The sequence below is a fragment of the Megascapheus bottae genome, chromosome 10 (assembly GCF_031878675.1).
Source record: "Megascapheus bottae isolate mThoBot1 chromosome 10, mThoBot2.hap1, whole genome shotgun sequence".
In the NCBI taxonomy this organism is placed as follows: Eukaryota; Metazoa; Chordata; class Mammalia; order Rodentia; family Geomyidae; genus Megascapheus; species Megascapheus bottae.
In genome coordinates, this window is record NC_143518.1 from 43,524,086 (window position 1) to 43,542,745 (window position 18,660).

The 18,660-nt window shown below is 39.1% G+C and overlaps 1 protein-coding gene across 6 annotated transcripts in view; it reads right to left on the minus strand.

Moving 5' to 3' along the window:
• Nucleotides 1–18,660, minus strand: part of Mia3 (MIA SH3 domain ER export factor 3) — a 43,673-nt gene that overhangs the window by 1,794 nt on the left and 23,219 nt on the right. Inside the window, exons 1-23 of one of the 6 annotated variants that reach the window (XM_090341153.1) lie at nucleotides 17,941–18,199; nucleotides 16,506–16,637; nucleotides 14,730–14,751; nucleotides 13,905–13,993; nucleotides 13,583–13,660; nucleotides 13,382–13,492; nucleotides 12,158–12,229; nucleotides 11,889–11,993; nucleotides 10,933–11,055; nucleotides 10,720–10,831; nucleotides 9,830–9,885; nucleotides 9,644–9,734; nucleotides 9,334–9,472; nucleotides 6,588–6,689; nucleotides 5,609–5,669; nucleotides 5,189–5,224; nucleotides 5,051–5,118; nucleotides 4,832–4,932; nucleotides 4,544–4,681; nucleotides 2,698–2,766; nucleotides 2,529–2,608; nucleotides 2,358–2,429; nucleotides 964–1,114 (exon numbers count right to left, since the gene is read on the minus strand). In XM_090341153.1, coding sequence (XP_090197279.1) covers nucleotides 964–1,114; nucleotides 2,358–2,429; nucleotides 2,529–2,608; nucleotides 2,698–2,766; nucleotides 4,544–4,681; nucleotides 4,832–4,932; nucleotides 5,051–5,118; nucleotides 5,189–5,224; nucleotides 5,609–5,669; nucleotides 6,588–6,689; nucleotides 9,334–9,472; nucleotides 9,644–9,734; nucleotides 9,830–9,885; nucleotides 10,720–10,831; nucleotides 10,933–11,055; nucleotides 11,889–11,993; nucleotides 12,158–12,229; nucleotides 13,382–13,492; nucleotides 13,583–13,660; nucleotides 13,905–13,993; nucleotides 14,730–14,751; nucleotides 16,506–16,637; nucleotides 17,941–18,051 — 2,119 coding nt within the window. In that variant the 5' untranslated portion in view covers nucleotides 18,052–18,199. Of the gene's footprint in view, nucleotides 1–963; nucleotides 1,115–2,357; nucleotides 2,430–2,528; nucleotides 2,609–2,697; nucleotides 2,767–4,543; nucleotides 4,682–4,831; nucleotides 4,933–5,050; nucleotides 5,119–5,188; nucleotides 5,225–5,608; nucleotides 5,670–6,587; nucleotides 6,690–9,333; nucleotides 9,473–9,643; nucleotides 9,735–9,829; nucleotides 9,886–10,719; nucleotides 10,832–10,932; nucleotides 11,056–11,888; nucleotides 11,994–12,157; nucleotides 12,230–13,381; nucleotides 13,493–13,582; nucleotides 13,661–13,904; nucleotides 13,994–14,729; nucleotides 14,752–16,505; nucleotides 16,638–17,940; nucleotides 18,200–18,660 lie in introns of those variants that run through there. The other 5 variants (XM_090341152.1, XM_090341151.1, XM_090341149.1 and 2 more) reach the window with 5 other exon arrangements.

Here is an 18,660-nt window from a genome sequence, read left to right on the forward strand (position 1 = left end):
GGTTACATTATATTCACCAGATAGAAGATATATTACTTCACAAACATTGATACCCTTTCTCATGTCTTGGTTCCCATTTCCCTTCCTGCCACCCCCCCACCCCTCATCTTGTTTCCCCCCCTTCCCTATCCTATTTACAATATATCAGATAACAAGCAGATAACAAGGTGAAATACTATAACAATATGAGATAATCAAGGGACAGCAAAAGAGGTGAGAGATAACAGTACATTAAGGACAACAATCACTCATTATATGGCTTTTGTTTCTATGTCCTGGAGGTCCTTTCATTTAGCGTCATACTATATAGCCTTATGTATCTAGGTTTTGTTCTATTGTAAATCTCTGCTAGCAGAGCCCAAGGTTTCTACTGATTATGACAAATGAGGGAAACCATTGAGCCTATGTTCCTTTGAGTCTGGCTTACTTCACTTAATATGATTTTTTTCTAAGTCTTTCCATTTCCTTACAAATGGGGCAATGTCATTCTTTCTGACAGCAGCATAGAATTCCATTGTGCATAAATACATTACATTGTCCTTTTTAAAAGCTCATTGCTATGTACTGTCAAGGTGAGAGCAAGTTTAATCTTACTGCTTGTGCTTCTTTCTGCTATAGGATGCACATATCTGGAACTAAAAGGCATCTTTAAGTTATGGCACATGTCATTCTGCCTCCATTCATTGTAGTACAATGTAGTAAAAACAACATCTACAGAAGTAAATTCTTGCTTTCTGTATAAAGCCCTTTCTCTTATCTGTAAGAGGTAACTACTGCACAGCTCCATATATAGGGAAATTATGTAATGCACTATATAGCCTAAGAAACTTGGGGAAAAAATAAAATGTACTCAGATTTATTCTTGAATTGCAAAGCCCTGCAATAGCAACTATTTTAGCAAGGAATAAAAAGAAAAGGCGAAAATGCTTTACAAGTGAATCAGTACAGATCAGATCATCATACCAAATTGTGGAGGGAGTGGCCGAGGCCCAAAAGGCCCACAGAGCTGAGGAGGTGGTCCATATCGAATGGGTGGTGGTAGAGGACCTCCCACGGGAGAACCCTTCAGAGGCACCCCTGGGAAAGGAGGGGGCCCTTTGGTAGCCATATTAACCTGCAAGAGACCATTCATATTTTGAAATTCTTTGATGCATTAGAGCACCAACACCTGAAAAGCTGACACCAGGCACCTGTCCAAAGAATACAAACCACAAGGAAACTCTACCCCGTTTCCCATCACTGTGTTCTGTCAGTTCAGAGAGGTTAGAAGAATGCCACCCAAGTGAGCAGGTCTGCCGAACTGTACACTGCTATCAGTATAGGAAAGGGAAAATGAGAACTTCAGTTCATTCAGATGTGATTTGTAAGAAAAGCCAGACCCTACACACCAAGATTTCCAAAGGAGTCTCCTGCCCCTCTCAGCAACACAGTAACTTTATTTGTATATTAAGAATGCAGAAAATTAGAGACTGAAAATCCCTTTTCTACATGTTACAACTGTTGACTCTTCTGATTACCTTCAATAGCCTTTCAAATATTAAATTCTCACGTCTTGAAATCGAAGCTTATGTCCTCTCACTTCTGTGTCTAATACAGTGGTTGCTACTTTCTTTAAAGCCTTTTACTACAGAAGGATCTTGAGTCTTATCCAAACTGCACTTGGACAAACAGCTCTCTTAATTAAAAGGTATATGTCCCTTGAGTTGGAACTTGGAAGTGGTTCCCAGCCAATGTTTATACACATGAATTAGCAAAGTAAATATTTACCTTTACTCACTAGTAAATTGTTTGGGCCACTAATCATTTTCTAAGGGAAACTGGGTTGGAGACTAATCAAAATAAACCTATCTTGATTTCAACATAGAGTAGCACTGAGAAGCATAATCCAAAGACTTAGCAGCTACAATAGCTACACAAGTTTCAAGAGAATACATTTGTGTACACTATTCACTTTGAGCAGACATTTTATTAATCTAACTTTTCAAACCTTGGCTAACATAAAAATGGAGAAATTTTAATTAGCATACTTGCAAACACAGTAATGATAAATTGTATAATTTATAACAAATTCATTTGACCTCAGAGCATGCAACACAAAGCACACAAAATTAAGTTGGAGTGGACTTTTCACATTCTGTAGTTAATTGCACTTACAAGTAGATGCTCTAAACCAAAACAAGAGAAGAAAACAACAACCAACCAGTTCAACTTTAAGGACACTCCCAAGTTAGAGAAGAATAACAACATCAATACTGCCATGCAAGTTAAAGAAATGGAAATTGATTTTGTTTCCTATATCCTTTCCACAGTTACACCAAATAAAAGCCCAGATCAGTCCTCAACCACTAGGTACTCACTGTGACTGGATGCTCAGCCAAAGAGCCCAGGCTGGTAACTGAGGGGCCATCAAGCTCTTGGGGGACAGTAGGCTTTTTAAAAAAACAAAAGAAGCTAGTACAAACTGGAGATGAGGTAGAGAGAATGCTATGGAAAATCCTGTTACAATGTAGCAAGAGTGCAAAGCTTACCTTGCCTTCATCTATGGCCTTGGATGGAGAAGAGCTTCTGGAGCTGCTATTCATTGTGGGAGCTGGACCAGATCCTGGGTCTGTGGAAGGCCAGAGAACTAAGATTCACTCTCACCTGTGTACTCTGAGAATATATTTTGTGCCCATGATTTTTTAAAAGATCCCTTACCAGAGGCTGAGGGTTTCCCAGATGTCTCAGATGACCATCGAGGACGGGGTAAAGGCCCATCCACTGTCCCTTGGAAAAGAAATACAGAGTCCAAGCCTGTTTTCTGTTTTTTTTGTTTGTTAAAAAAAAAAATTACTGGATACAACTCAACTAGAAAAAGCAACATCAGAGGCTGGGAGTTTGGCCTAGTGGTAGCATACCTCGCATGCACAAAGCCCTGGGTTCAATTTCTTGGTACCAAAAAAAGCCAGAAGTGGTGCTGTAGCTCAAGTGGTAGAGCACTAGCCTTCAGAAAGCTCAAGGACAGTGCCAAGTCTGAGTTAAGGCAACATTAAAAATAGATCTGTCCTGCCAGGTGTGATGGCTCACACCTGTAATCCTAGCTATTCAGGAGGCTGAAATCTGAGGATAAAGTTTCAAAGCCAGCCTGGGCACTAAAGACCTTGAGATTCTTATCTCTAATTAATCACTAGAAAAGGGAAAGTGGCGATGTGGCTCCAGGGGATAGGGCAGTAGCCTTGAGCTGAAGAGCTCAGGGACAGTGTCCAGGCCCAGAGTTCAAGCTCCATGACCCACAATACAAAACAAACAAAACACAGATCTGTCCAGCTGGATGTAGTGGTACATGCTCATTACCCCAGCACCCAGAGGACACTGAAGCAGGATCATAAATTCAAGACCAGGTTGGACTACAATAGCAAGACTCTTTCAAAAAAGGAGGAAGGAGCTGGGTGCTGGTGGCTCCCACCTGTAATCCTAGCATCTCAGGAAGCTGAGATTTGAGGATTCGTGAGTGAAAGTCCATGAAATTCTTATCTCTAACCACCAGAAAAGCAGAAGTGGTGCTGTGGTTCAAGTGGTAGAGTGATAGCCATGAGCTCTTTGAAGAGCTCAGGGACAGTGCCAAGGCCCAGTGTTCATGCCCCATGACTGACAAAAAGGGGGTGGGGGAGGTATCTCTTAATAGAGATGAGCAACAATTTGTTGTCTGTACAGACTCAAAAGATTGAATTGGATTGAAAGGCAATAAACCTTGTGTATTAATGATATTAGACCTATATTTCAGCGTGCCAGCTGGGTATGGGGGCTCACAACTGTGGTTTTAGCTGCTCAAGAGACTGATACTAGAAGGATCTCAGTTTCAGGTCAGCCTAGAGAAAAAAATTATGCCACTCTATCTCAATCAGTAAAAAGCTGGGTACAGTGGCATTGCAATTGTCATCCCAGCTATGCAAGAAACATATATATAGGACGTTCAGGCCAGACCAGGTAAAAAAGCAAGACCCTACTTGAAAATTAATGAAAGCAAAAAAGGAATGCTCAAGTACTAGAATACCTGGAGTTCATACTCTAGTACTGAAGAAGGAAAAAAGTACTGTCTTGTATTTCAAGCTACAGTTGATACAATTCTATATGCTGGTGCTTTTTTTTGGGGGGGTGCAGTCTACATGTAATCTGGCTTCTAATCTCAGTGTTACAGAGACATTTTAGAATCAGAAATGAGAGTTATTAAGCATTTCAATTGCAGTAATGAGAAACAAGTATATATGCTGAATAAACTGCAACAGTTTAAGTCTATTTTTATAATATTCATTGAGCAAACCCACAGATTTAAAAATAAATATACTTCCCAGTACATAGTTTAAAAGCAAAACACAAGAGACCTCTGGAAATATACAGAGTTTCCGTTCTACAGCAGATCTTGCAATAAACTATCTATCTGCTAAGATAAATTAAGACGTTTTCTTCTCTGTCTTAATTGACCCAAGTTCTAAAATGCTGAAAAAAGAAAAGAAAAAGAAAATCCTTGAAACAGTTTATTGCCAAGTACTATGAGAATGCTCACCAAATTCACTTCTAGGCATATCTCTTCGACTGAGAGTAGCAGAGAGAGGTCTCCCTGTTGGCTCTGCCATCAGGGGAGGGGAGCATTCTCCCCCACTCACAGGGGATGGGCCAAAAGAACCATTCTGGCTCAGTGGACCTGAAAACAACAATATCACGTGACTACTTTTAAACAATTTTTCCTTTATTTCATTTAGTAACTTCACATAGTACACATAGAAATGAACAGCAATTTACATAACATAAACATAACAAGAACAGATTGCAGCCTTTGACAAAGTCCCCTTACCTCTTCGTGGAGGGTTCTGTGTATTTGGTCTTCCTGGCATAGGTTTTACAATCACAGGTTCATCTTGTCGCATTGCCATCTTTTGAGACATTTCCAATAATCTTGAATATTAGAAAAAATGGACTTAAATATACAGTATCAATCAAGTCCTTATTTATCACTTAGCATAGGTGTAAAGCATTCTAAAAGCACTAAAGGGGAGATATTAAAGTCACATACTTGTGTCGCAGGTTAGCAGCCTCTCTTTTCTCTTCGGCCATAGCTCTTTCTGCAGCACGAGCTTTGAGCTGTTGAGAGAAAGTATTCAGATTCACATGTGGTAAGCAAGGCACAAAACAAAGAAGAAAAAAAACTTACCCAGTTTTCATGTGCTTTCTTTTCATGAGTAGCAATCTGAAAAAATAACACATCAAAAACATGTTTAGAGCCAGGCACAATAGCTCATGCCTGAAATCCTAACTAGGCAGGAAGCTAAGATCTTAGGATTACAGTTCAAAGCCAATCCAGACAAAAGTCCACGGCGCTCTTACAACTCCAACTAACCAACAAAAAGCCAGAAGTGGAGCCCTGTCTCAAGTAGTGAAGTATTAGACTTAAGTATTAAAGCTCAAAGACAGTGTCCAGGCCCTGAGTTCAAGCCCCATTACCAGCATGCATACACGCATACGCACACACACACACCAACAAAAAACATGTTTAAGAATTCATTATAGCCATTGTAATTTTCTCTAATAGATATCAAAGAATTCTAAAACTACAGAGCAGTAAAATTTTTACCTGGTTTTTAAATGAGCGCTCAGTTTTCTGTAATTCTTCCTCCATTTCTTCAATTCGCCGCCTAAGAAATATATATAGTTTTATCAGTTAAAACACAACTGAACAGAATTGGAAACAATCTGAAAATTTGCCATTTACTTTTAACAAATGCACTTTTAAAGATTTCAGCAGACATATAGGAATATTTTATACAGTTATAATAAAACAATGATCAAAACTTGGTTATATGAAATTGGATAGGGAAGGGGGGAAAACAAGATTAGGGGTGGGGGTAGGGGGGAGGGAAATGGGGACCAAGACATGAGAAAGGTTATCAATGTATGTGAATTAATGCACCATCTATCTGGCAAATATAATGTAACCCTTCTATTAATTACCATAAAAAATATATGGAAAAAAATTAAAAAAATAAAAACAATGATCAAAACTAATCACAGTTTCCTTGTTTATAACTGAGTTGATAGATGACAACCTTCATAACTGTTCCTCAATGTATTCTTAAATAATCTGCTAAGACTACCTTCTTCCACACAGCCCTATTTTTCACTTTACTATATAGCAAAGCTGTGATTACTGGGTCTATTATATGGCCCAAGTACTTGAATAGTTTTTTTTATAATATATTACACATTAAATTATTTCTTAAAAAATTATCTTAACTCCATATATTACCCTATAATAACAAAAAAAAATTTTAATGACCTCAGTAGACAAAATCCTCCAAACTGTTAATATGAACCTAGAAGGTTCTTATAGTATTGTCAGTACTGGGTCTAAGTAAATTCCAGTTAACATTTTCTCAATCAACTAAAATGTATTTTTTTTCCCTGTGAAAGCAGGAAAAAAAATTATTCCCTCTTACCATTTATCCATTTATTTATTATTCCATACTGTTTTCTGTGTGATGTAAACATTATTTAAAATGAAGTGAACACTAGTTATTCCAAGCCACCAGCCCCTCTTTAGAGGCCAAACTCACTTGTAGGTTTTAACTTCCTCTGCAGCCAAAACCACCTGCTCATCTGCAGCCGACAACCGCTGCTCTCTTTCCTGCCGTTCATACTCTTCTTGACTCAGTTTCCTAAAGTAAAACCAGTTGTCAAGTGAAAAGTTCTCTTTCTTTACAGATGTCTGTCTGAATATGATTTTCAAATGTCATTTTCCAGCCTTCTCAAAAATGCAAACATATAAAATCATAGGAAAGAATTCAAACCTGCTATCGGAACTTGGACTCTAGCTTTCTGACAAATCACCTCTCTGCATCAACCTGTAAGTACCAGCACAAATACTATGCTCCATGAGTAAGTCTCTTACGCTTGGGATGTTGAAAACTCCCTTTCTTTCAACATAGAAAACCAGGACTGACCAACCTAACTTAATGAATTTACTAGGAGAAGGAGGGAATATTTATTTCTCTTATTTCTGCCATGGGAAGAGCACTAAATACTTTCCTTGTTTTGTCACTGAAAAACTTGCTCAATCCAAGACTAGTACATGTTAAACATATTGTCGGTCAATGAAAGCCTTTCAGGACGTGTCTTCTAACTATGAAAATAACCACAGAGGCTGGGAGTTTGGCCTAGTGGTTAAAGTGCTTGCCTAGCATGCATGAAGACCCGGGTTCGATTCCTCGGTACCACATACATAGAAAAAAAGCTGGAAGTGGTGCTGAGGCTCAAGTGGTAGAGCTCTAGCCTTGAGAAAGTCCAAGGACAGTGCTCAGGCCCTGAGCTAAAGCCCAGGACTGGCAAAAAAAAAAGAAAAAAAAAAAGAAAATAACCACAGAACATTTGCACACTATTTCAATGGGACTATGATTAAGAAAAGGCAAATCTGAGCACTTAGAAATACCTAGCACCCAGAAAATGAGTGCGCTCCAATCACGAAAATCAGGTGTAAACTACTATCTTACTAATCTTTACAGATTATAAAGACAGCAGCATTTGATGTATTTTAAATGCTCTGAATCCCAGCACTCAGGAGGTTAAGATAGGCAGTCATGAGTTCTAGACAGCCAAGGATACCTAGTTAAGGCGGTGTGTCAAAACAAAACCAAAACAACCTACTTTCTGTTTATATTTGTACTACATTATACACAATTCTAATTCAAAAGATACTTAACTTGAACTTTAAGTCAGAAGTAGAATTTAAAAAGTTAAAAGAGATCATTAACACAAAAGAGAAACTATCCATTCACATTCTTTTATAGCTGCTCATTCAATACTGTGGCTAATACTTTATGAGTGGCTATAACATACCAGTTAACTTGTAAGATGCTAAAGAGAAAAGCATTATTCCTGCACTGAGGGTTCAGTTTTATGAATAAAAGGTACATGCAGGAACAAAACAATCTCTCCCTAACTCTACTCTAAGAAAGAATGCAGGAAGTGACATTTTTCCAAAAGAAATGTACTCATTATCTGACAATAAAAAAAACTAAAAATGCTTTTAAAGAAAGAATGTGGAAAACTAAGTGTTTAAAAAAAAAAAAAAAAAAAAAAAGGACCAATCTTGGCATGGTGGTATACTCATGTAATCCCGTCTCAAACCCCGAGACAGAATTTTGTTCCCAATAATGATGAGTTAAGTCAGAATCCTGTGAGCAATCAGAACATCTGGAAAAAAAAATAAGATGAAAGAATGTCCTTGAAGGCACAGAGCTTCTAATAAGGCAGTGAAGACATGTGTTTGTGGTCAAGATCCAGTAGAAAAATGAATCTCAGAATCACATGTAAGGCAGACATTTTCCCCCTACATCTATATCTTGAAGACAACAAGGCAGCACTGGCAATGAGGGTAAAAGGAAGTATTTTAGTAAGTACCCGATATATGTTGTGAGCTTGAAGATGATGGGTCAGACAATCTATGGCTCCACCAAGCTTAATAAATAATCAGAATAACTAAAAATAGTCCAATAATCCAAAAGCAAGTGGTGTACACGGTAATCCAAGAAATTGGGAGCATCACAAGTTCCAAGCTAGTCTGGCCTACATAGCAAGTTTTAGATCAGCCTCAGATTACAGTGTAAAATCTTGTCTTAACCTTACCACCATCACAGCCCCCATACACACAAGCACACGTGAGTCAAAAAAACCAAAACAAAACCCAGAACACGTCATCAAATAGCAAATCCTTTGTAGACTTTAGAAAATCCACTCAAGCAACTTTAAAGAAAGGTTGAGACAGGTAGGTGATGAGATAACTGGCAGGGCCTAAACTGAGAGTGGCTGTGGGAAGATGGCAAAGAAATGGAATGGATGGACTTTTCTAGGAGAGAAGTTGAATAAACCAGTTGTGAGTGCCCATAACTATGCCCTTTCATATAAACTACAGAAACATTTTCTGACTTCTGATTAGAACAAAAGAAGCTATGGGAAACAAGTCACAAAGAAAGATTAAACTATCACAAATGGTAGGGGGGAATGTTTAAAAAAAATAAAAAGAGGAGGAGGAGGAGGAGGAGGAGAGGAAGAAGAAGAAGAAGAATATCTCACACCTATATTCCTAACCACTCAAGAAGAGATCAGGATTATGGTTCAAGGCTAGCCTGGGAAAAAAAGTTCATGAGATATACCCCCAAACCTCCACCAAATCTCAACTAGCTAGGCCTATCTATTTGTCATCCCAGCTAAGGGGGAAGTGTAGATGCAAGGCTGGACTAGACATAAACTGGACAGCCCATTCAGTGGTAACAAGCATATAAACAGAACAGAGTGAAATCTTACTTTTGCAGAGCCATTTCCTTCTGCTGGTAGAGTTCATTGAGAATCTCCACTTTCTGCCTCAGAGTTTTGCATTCATCTTCCAGTCCAACTTTAGTGAACTGCAGTGCACTGCGGTCATCTTCCAGTTTCTTTATTTGTTCTATAAATGATAAAGCAGTTATCTTCATAGGTGTTCGGAAGACTGGAGAACTTGGTTGAGGTAAGTGTTGGGTGGGGTGAGAAGCATGAAAGGAAGAGCCTCAACTTTATCTTGACAACAAAACTTTAAATCTGTCCAACCTATGGGAATTTCTTCTCAACAAAAACCTACCTTCCAGGCTATATACAGTGGACATCGAGGCTCTTAGCTTAAGTTGTAAAAGTTTTAGATCCTCTTCAGCTACAGATATTGCAGTTTGGGTCTAAAAATTGCAGAAGACAGATGCAGTCTTACAAGTGAGGTTATGATGAGAATTCACAGACACTAACGCAACTCTACAAAAAAAAAAGGACCTACCCGAGAGACATCCATCATCTGCTTAATTTGATTTTTTATCTTCTCACTTCGGTCACCTGAAAAACAAAGGTGGTAATTGCTTCTTCTTCCCTTGCTTTTTAAACTCTACATTTTTTGACTTCTTCAAAGCTAAACAATGATCATCTTCAAACACTAGAGGAAAAAACAAAACTTGCCAACAGATCTGGCTTTAAAAGAATTACAAACTGCTAAGAAAAATAGTAAGACTAATAAAAAAAATGTTGTTTGTACAATTAAAAAAAAAATGTCCTTACTATTCCTAAGCAAGAAGACATGTGTGGAAAGACATGTCCTTTCTTCTTCAGGCACACCTCAACCTTGGCAAGTGTCTTAAGGTTTACTTTTCTGTTCTGCCCATGAATCTGCTACAAGGTGTGGTTTAAAGGGAACACTATGCAAGGATTTATCAACCCAAGAAACAACATCTGGAGATATTTTCCTCATCAGTACACACATTACTCTCTACTCTTACAGCATCTGATAATGATTCTAATCCTAGAACTCTGAAATAAGCTGTGGGCCTTAGAAGCACAGACATATGAGTATTAGTCAAATATCTCCATAAAAATGAGAAACAAATTTCTCCTACTGTATAGTGTTCAATATTTAGAGATATAAGACACGACTAATGCAGCTCTAGTATACATATCTAGTTCTCAATGGGATGAAAAAAAGTCAGTGTTTTCTGTATGCTTACTGTTACACTTCAACTCAGCCATTTCTGCCAAATGAAGAGAGACATATCTACACATGTGCAGTGATAATGTCTAGAACTTTAAAGCCTGAAAAGATATTCATCCAGCTGACAAGCAGTAACAGAGTACAACATGAGGGTAAAAAGGGTCCAGCCTTCCTGAGACCAATCTTACCTCCTACCTCTCCATTAGCCAATTCATCTGATTCATTTCCTCCTTTATTTTGATCCTCAGATTCGGATGCACACTCCAACCTATTCAGTTGTGTAATGCAATTAGTCAAAGCCTAAAAAAAGAAGCACAAGTGTGCAAGAGCTTCTGAATTTTCATTTGGTATCTTCCAGAAAAATCCATGATACTGAGCATGCATAATGAGAATAAACTTACATTAATATTATCGTCTTTGTGAGTAAGAGCTACTTCTAAATCTTTCTGGGACTTCTCAAATGATTTGATTTGTTCACTGAGTTCAGCATGTGATTTGCTCCAGTCTTCAATTTCCTGCTGCAACTGAAAATTAAAAACACATGAATTCCTATGGGTTAGATATTTTTCATAGCAGACATCAGGACAATGTAAATGCGACAGAACAGGAAATCAAGTTCTTCTTGGACTCTGATGAGGGATTAAGACATGCATTATGGGAGTAAGTAAGAAAGTCAAGAGTTCTCAGGGAAGTTGGCCTCACTGTATACTTCAAAAAACTGTTTCTAATACTTTATTTCTAGTAAGAATGGACTGGCCCCTCGCTAAATGCTAAATCCAGACTCCAGGTCAAATAACTTCTTAGCCAGCAAAGCAGTAATTTCTCAGAGTTTTTGTTCTAAAAAACCAATCTACTGCTTTGAGACTACTCAAGTTAATCTGATTGATGGTTGAAAATAGAAAGACTAAATACTCTTTTGAAAGCTACAGTAACTTGTTCAGAACAGAAAAGCATAGAACAGATAGAGAAAACCTATATAAGCCTATATTGAACAGGCCCCCTCCATGAATATTGTCTTTCCTTAAAAGCTATTCTGAAGCTGGGCACCAGTGGCTCATGCCTGTAATCCAAGCTACTCAGGAGACTGAGATCTGAGAATCCATCGTTCAAAGCCACTCCAGCCACAAAAGGTCTTGAGACTCTTACCTCCAATCAACCACCAGAAAACTGGAAGTAGTGCTGTGGCTCAAAGTGATAGAGAGCTAGAGCTAGTCTTGAGCTAAAGAGCTTAGGCACAGCACCCAGACCCAGAGTTCGAGCCCTATGACCCACCAAAAAAAAAAAAAAAAAAAAAAAAAGGCAATTCTGAGCAAAAATCATTGAGATGTAATGTCAACTGACATGAGCTCTTCTTTACCTGCTGTTTCTTCTTCTTTAGTCTAGCATTTTCTTCTTGAACCCGATGGCATTCAGACTTTACTTTCTCTTCACTGAGCTTAGCTTCACTGAGGGCAATTTGAACCTAACGTAAAACATTCCTATTACTAAAATAATTCCAAAGAAAAATAAGTTACATTTCCCCAAACATCACAGTTTTCACTTTTGCACATGTAAGCACACGTGAAATCTGTGCTATTTAGCAAAACAAAGAGCATTGATATTATATAGGAATGCAGGCAGCTTTACCTCTGAAAATTCTGAGGCACTCACTGAAATAACATCCTTTAACTTCTCGATAGATTTCTTTTTTTCCAATATCTGCCAGGTAAAAAATATAATACAAAACACAAAATTTCAGTAAAATTTTGGATATATAAGCTAAAATAAAGAAAATATTACAAAACATAATCCAAGCCATCTTATGCATTTCAGATAAAAGAGACCCAGTTTGGTTCTACACAAAAAAAATCAGAAATTTAAGGAAATTGAGGTTATAAATATTTCATAGTATCTACAACCTTCCTGGGAAAGAGATAACATAGTAGGGTGAACACCAGAAACATTCAAGAAAATGAAAAAACGTTCAAATAAAAAGTTCACGGGCCTAGCATGCACAAACACCAGGGTTCAATTCCTCAGTCACATGCATAGAAAAAGTGGTGCTGTGGATCAAGTGGTAGAGCTCTAGCCTTGAGAAAAGCCCAGGAACAGTGTTCAGGCCCTGCCTCAAGCCCAGGAACAGTTTGTATCTTATTTTGTTTTTAGTTTTCATTCCCTAGTAGTAGGGGGGGAAAAAAGTCATTTTACAATTCTCTTGTTTAAAGTAAAAATGTGGAACAGGAGGGAGAATAGATAATCACACAGAAGAATTCCAAAACATTTATGCAGACACTAACTGCCTGAAGGAGGTAAGAGCATGTAAATCTTCACTCCTCAGCTGTGTAAAGTGCATAGATGCTTTCAAAAAATACAGTATTGTAATGAGTTGCAAGGTGATTTTACAGTGCAGAAATGGGACAAATATGGCCTTGGCTAAGTGATTAAGCTTAACTGGGGATGGGACATACAGGAATCCTCTTTATATTCTTATACAAAGATAGTAAAACTACTACTATGTAATTCTAAAAGTTTACCAGAAAAGGAATTTTAAAAACAAAACAAAATAAAATAAAATAAAAGGACTGTTCAACTTAGTTGAACTTTAGTTTTTTAGTTGTTCACTGTGCTTTGGAGGGCAGAATCAAGACACTGGAAAATAAGAGAGGACTGAATGCAAAAACACTTTCTATGATCATTAAAAATAACATTTAATTAGAACTTAAAAGTCTACAAAGTGAGCAGAAGTAAAGCAGAAGTAGATTCAACTTCCATACCCTAATATTACTTTAAATTAACATAGGAAAAATTCAACTCAACCTCCAAAATAATTTAAAAGTTGTATTATAGTAACATTAGCAGTAAAACATTTACCAAGTCTTGATTCTTGATATTCTGTTCTCTCTCAGTTTCTAACATAACACGAAGATTTTTGGCTCTGTCATCCAGAATTTCATTGGTTTGTTCAAGCGTCTTGATTTTATCCTTTAAAAAAAATGAAATTACAGTAAAAATTAGTTGCTAACATTTATTTTTGCCTTTAAAATATATTCCCAAATGATAAGAAACTTGTACCTTATATTTAATTGCTTCATCAGAGAGAATCATATTTTGTTTCTTAGTTTCTTGAACGTGCTTCTTTGATTCTTTGATCTATGTAAAAAAAAAACATTTGGAATTAGGAAAAATTACAGTGTTACCAAAACTTATATCCAGGTAGGTGGATCTTAACAGAAGGAAACAGTGCTTTACAAATATACTGACTGCTTAAGAGTTAGAATGGCTTATAGGAAATAATAAAAGAGAAAATACAATTTGAAAAAATAACTGAATTGTAAGACATACGGAAATAATTCAAGCTAGAACCAGAGGGAAAAGACCAAAAGAGTAATTATACCTTCTGTTCATAATTAGACAATTTTTGTAACAGTTCTGTGTTTTCTTTCATGATAGTCTTCAACTTTTCAGAAATTTGTTGTTCGGTGACTAAAAGGGAAACATCCATAAAGATTATTATGAGCAGTAAATAAATTTGATTTATCCCCAACATTAGAGGCAAACACATTATCTAGCACTATAAAGAAAAAGAAAACCTTACCATAAACATTTTGCCCTTGCAAAGCAACCTAGGGCCAGGGGTTTGGCCTAGTGGTAGAGTGTTTGCCTAGCATGCACAAAGCCCTGGGTTTGATTCCTTGGTACCACATACACAGAAAAAGATGGAAGTGGTGCTGTGGCTCAAGTGGTAGAGTGCTAGCCTAGCAGGAATTATAGCTATAAGGATGTAAAAGTTTCTTCATCATAGAGCTGGGGGTATGGCTTCCAGCTTACATAAAAACCTCTTAAAAATGGGGCATAGTGGTGTCACATATGCCTAACTTGTTGGGAAGCCAGTTGGAAGAATCTTAGCCTTGATGCCAGGCTAGCAGAAAAATTTGAGAGGCCATTTGTCAATCAAGATAGCTGGATATGATGGTGTACATCAGTGTCCTAGCTTTATTAAGAGTCTGGCATAGGTGGGTCACACACAGGTATATGCCTAGGCAATAAGTGAAATCCTATCTCAAAAACAACCAGCAAAACTCAGAGCTAGAGGTATATGACTCAAGTGATAAATGCCTGCTAACAAGCTTGAAAGTCCTGAGTTCAAACCGCGGTACTGGCCCCCAAAATTCCTATCAAACACCAATAGAGGATAAGAATATAAGCCTAAAAAATTTACCTTGATATACTCTATTCTTTACCTAGAAGAGAGAGATAAAATTCAATTTGATGTCAAATATTTGATAAACAGAAGTACATTACTAAATACAATTGAAGCATGATAAGTAAGAATAATCACTTGGTTCAGGATAGTAAATCTAGAGTATTAAAAAATACAGAAAGGTAAAAAATCACTTTAGATTTCATTGATACTGATATATCATAAACAGCCTCAAGACATAAAACATAAACATTTTACTTTGTAGCTAAAGACATGTTTATATACTTAATAAATGAGCGCTTTTATGACACATGAACATTTCAGCTCCAGGCTAGCACTCTACCATTTGAGCCACAGGCCACTTCCGGATTTCTGGTGGTTAATTGGAGATAAGAGTCTCATGGACTGACTTTTTGTGCCTGGGCTGGCTATGAACTGTGATCCTCAGATCTCAGCCTCTTGAGTAGTTAGGATTACAGGTGTGAGCCACCAGTGAGCTGATACAAGATTTTTTTTTTAATTTTAGAGGGAAAAGAGGAGGGTTGGATAAATGAATGTCATATCTTATTCCTACAGATATCCTCCTACTCCACTCTTCTCAAGAGAAAAATGAAGGCTAAAAAGAACACTGATATAGCTGCTGTAAGAGAGAGGCGACAGCCCATCCTCAAATTGCTTCCCTTCTGTGTGAAGATGGAAAATCTCCCCTGCCACAACAATGAAGACACTGGGCTATGGACAAAGGCTCCAAAAACAAGGGTCAGTTCTCTGAACTTTTTAATGCAGATTTCTGAAGAGAATCTGATCACATTATACTTAAGTAGTTCTCATTAATTTTCAGATAAGCTAACTTCTTTCTTCTATATACCAAGATGGAAATCTAAATACTATAAAGGTGATTTATAAATTAAGTCTCCCGTAATTTTATATCCAAACAATGTCTGTTCTGTTAAATTCTTACCTTGATATATGAACCCATTTTGTTACTATAGTGAAATGCTACTATAGTGAAATGTTACTATAGTGAAAGAGAGAGAGAGAGAGAGAAACAAAGAAAGAAACAAAGAAAGAGAGAGAGAGAGAGAGAGAAACAAAGAAAGAGGGCTGGGAGTTTTGCATAGTGGTAGAGTGTTTGCCTAGCATACACGAAGACCGGGGTTCGATTCCTAGGTACCAGATACATAGTAAAATGCCGGAAGTGGTGCTGAGGCTCAAGTGGTAGAGCTCTAGCCTTGAGAAAGTCCAAGGACAGTGCTCAGGTCCTAAGCTCAAGCCCAGGACTGGCAAAAAAAAAAAGAAACAAAGAAAGAATCAATCCTCTTAACTACTATCAGGTACATAATCATCCACTTAATTCTTAATCTTCAGGTTTTAATAAAAGGGATTTACAAATCAGAGTTTTTCTATTGCGATTATATATCCACAGTTCTCTTAGGTGATTTTCAACACAAAAATTACAGTAAATATAGGGGCCGGAGCATGGCCTAGTGGTAGAGTGCTTGCCTAGCATGCATGAAGCTCTGGGTTCGATTTCTTGGTACCACATACACAGAAAAAAAGCCAGAAGTAGTGCTGTGGCTCAAATGGTAAAGCACTAGCCTTGAGAAAGTCCAAGGGCAGTACCCAGGCCCTGAGTTCGAGCCCCAGGACTGGCAAAAAAAAAAAATACAGTAAATTATTTTACAAGGTTAGTCTGAATTGTATATATTTTTGTCAGAAACTAAAAAAAGAAAAACTCTGATTAAAAAGTGTTCCATGTATAAGTCGAAGTATATGTTCACTTAATTTACTCACGACAAGAACAGTTCTCCAGAAGAATATGGCAAATGAAACTATTCCCAGGAGGGCAGTGAGGAGTACAGGCTTCCATGGTAATCCATAGAAATCAGGACCAGGCTGAACATCATCGGGCAAAGTGGCAACTAACTGAAATAGATAAACACAATAAATGGGAAACCTTCCACTCACAACAGTCACCACAATCATCACAGAAATTCTAAATGAAACTCAGAAAAAAAAAACTACTCTTTCAAAAGTCTTCTCAAATAGCTCCTGGTTCAAGAAAGGAACTTTTGGCTTGTATTGTTTTTTAATATAATAAGTCATATTTTCAGTTACATTTGCTATAAGCTAATAAATGGCTGAAGTCCCTTGGATTGTATTTTACTCTTCGATATATTATTTTAAAAATGAGGGGAAAACAAGAGATATTCAAAAGGAAACATGATTTAAAGTATTTCTGTTACTCATAACAATAAACGTATTCTTAATAAAAAAAAATGAGGGGAGGGGCCTCCACTTTGGCCTAGTGGTAGAGTGCTTGCCTAGCATGCACAAAACCCTGGGTTCCATTCTTCTGTACCACATACACAGAATAAAAAAAAACAAAAAAACAAAAACAAAACCGAAGTGGCGCTATGGCTCAAGTGGTAGAGCACTAGCCCTGAGCAAAAGTGTCCAAGGACAGTGCCCAAGCCCTGAGTTCAAGCACCAAGACTGTCAAAAAAAAAATTGAGGGGGGAGGAAGGGAAAGGAAGAGAACAGAGTTGGGGGGGAGACATACAAGCCAGTGTTGGTGGCTCCTGTAGTAGCTACTCAGGAGGCTGAGATCTAAGGATCACAGTTCAAAGCCCCCCTTAATCACTAAAAAGCAGAGAGAAAAAGGGAGGGGAGGAGGAGTGAAGAGAGGGAAGAAATAAAAGGAAGGAAGCAAACAAGCAAGCAAACACACACACACACACACACACACATTGTATAATAAAGGCTGTAAATAAAACCAAAAGCCAATATGATAATGAAGAGCCCAAATGAAGTGACATTCCTCAAAGAGTTTATATCATTCCATTCTGCGCCTATATACACGAGGACAAATGCTGGTAACTGGTTTCGATAGAGTGCTCTGGAGGTAACTGTTTCCTCAAAGACAATGCGTTACAACAGCACCTAGCCCGACGGGCGCCCAGCCGGTTTTCGCGGCCTGGTAACTGCCACCCCGGCCCATCCCCCAACAGGACCTTAGCTGTTTTGACTGCGACTGCATTCTAGAACCTAACAGGGCCGGACACTGCCTGAGTGCTCCGTTTAAACCGAAAAGAGAAATAAAGATCGAGCTTCTCAAGTTACATGTTCAAGCCCCCGTTAAAGAGCCCGGCAACATCCCGCCTGCCTCGGGCCTGACACCCGCTTCTCCTTCGCCCGCCCCCCCCCCCCCGGGTGCGGGGACGGTCACCTCCAGGAGCTTGGCTAGGAGGGCTGCGTAGAGCACCGACAGGGGCCCCAGAAGCTCCGGGTCCCCCGGGGAGGCGGTGACAGATGGCACGGTGGCTGGTACCGTGTCCATGGTGTGGAGACGGCACAGCGGAGGCGACGCTTCCCTGCGGATGGGCCCGGGAGCTCCACTTTTCCTCCTCTGCCGGGCCCCGGCAAGGGGGCGGACCCCGCGAATGAACTTCGCCTTCCCCCAAGGCCGGCACCTTCCGCCTTCCGCCACCGGGAAAACACGTCATCAAACAATGCCCAGGGCGGACCACGACGTCGACGTGCTTGCCCATGGGGGCGGGGTCGGGGCGGGGCCGGGGCGGGGCGAGGCCGGGGCCGGGGGCGGGGCCGGGGTGAAACCAACCAACTCCCGGCGCAGGGGTGAGAGCTGAGCGGGACAGTCCAGGGAAGGGGAGGTGGGGTGGGACAGGACAGTGAGATGTGAGAACCCGCGATTTAAAGGGTGCAGGGGGCAGCCGTCGAGCTACCAAGAGATCCGAAGCTGGGAGCAGGGGAGGGGCGGCGGGGCTCAGGCCTCTCGGGACCTTTGAAAATGGACCTTTGGGCCCCCCAAAATGTCCACACCAGAGATGCTTCTCCTGCTCGGTTCGGAAGGACTACCATTCAGAACGGACAAAACCTTCCTTCCCAGCCCACTTCAGTCCTCTGCTTGCTTTTCTCCTCTTGACCT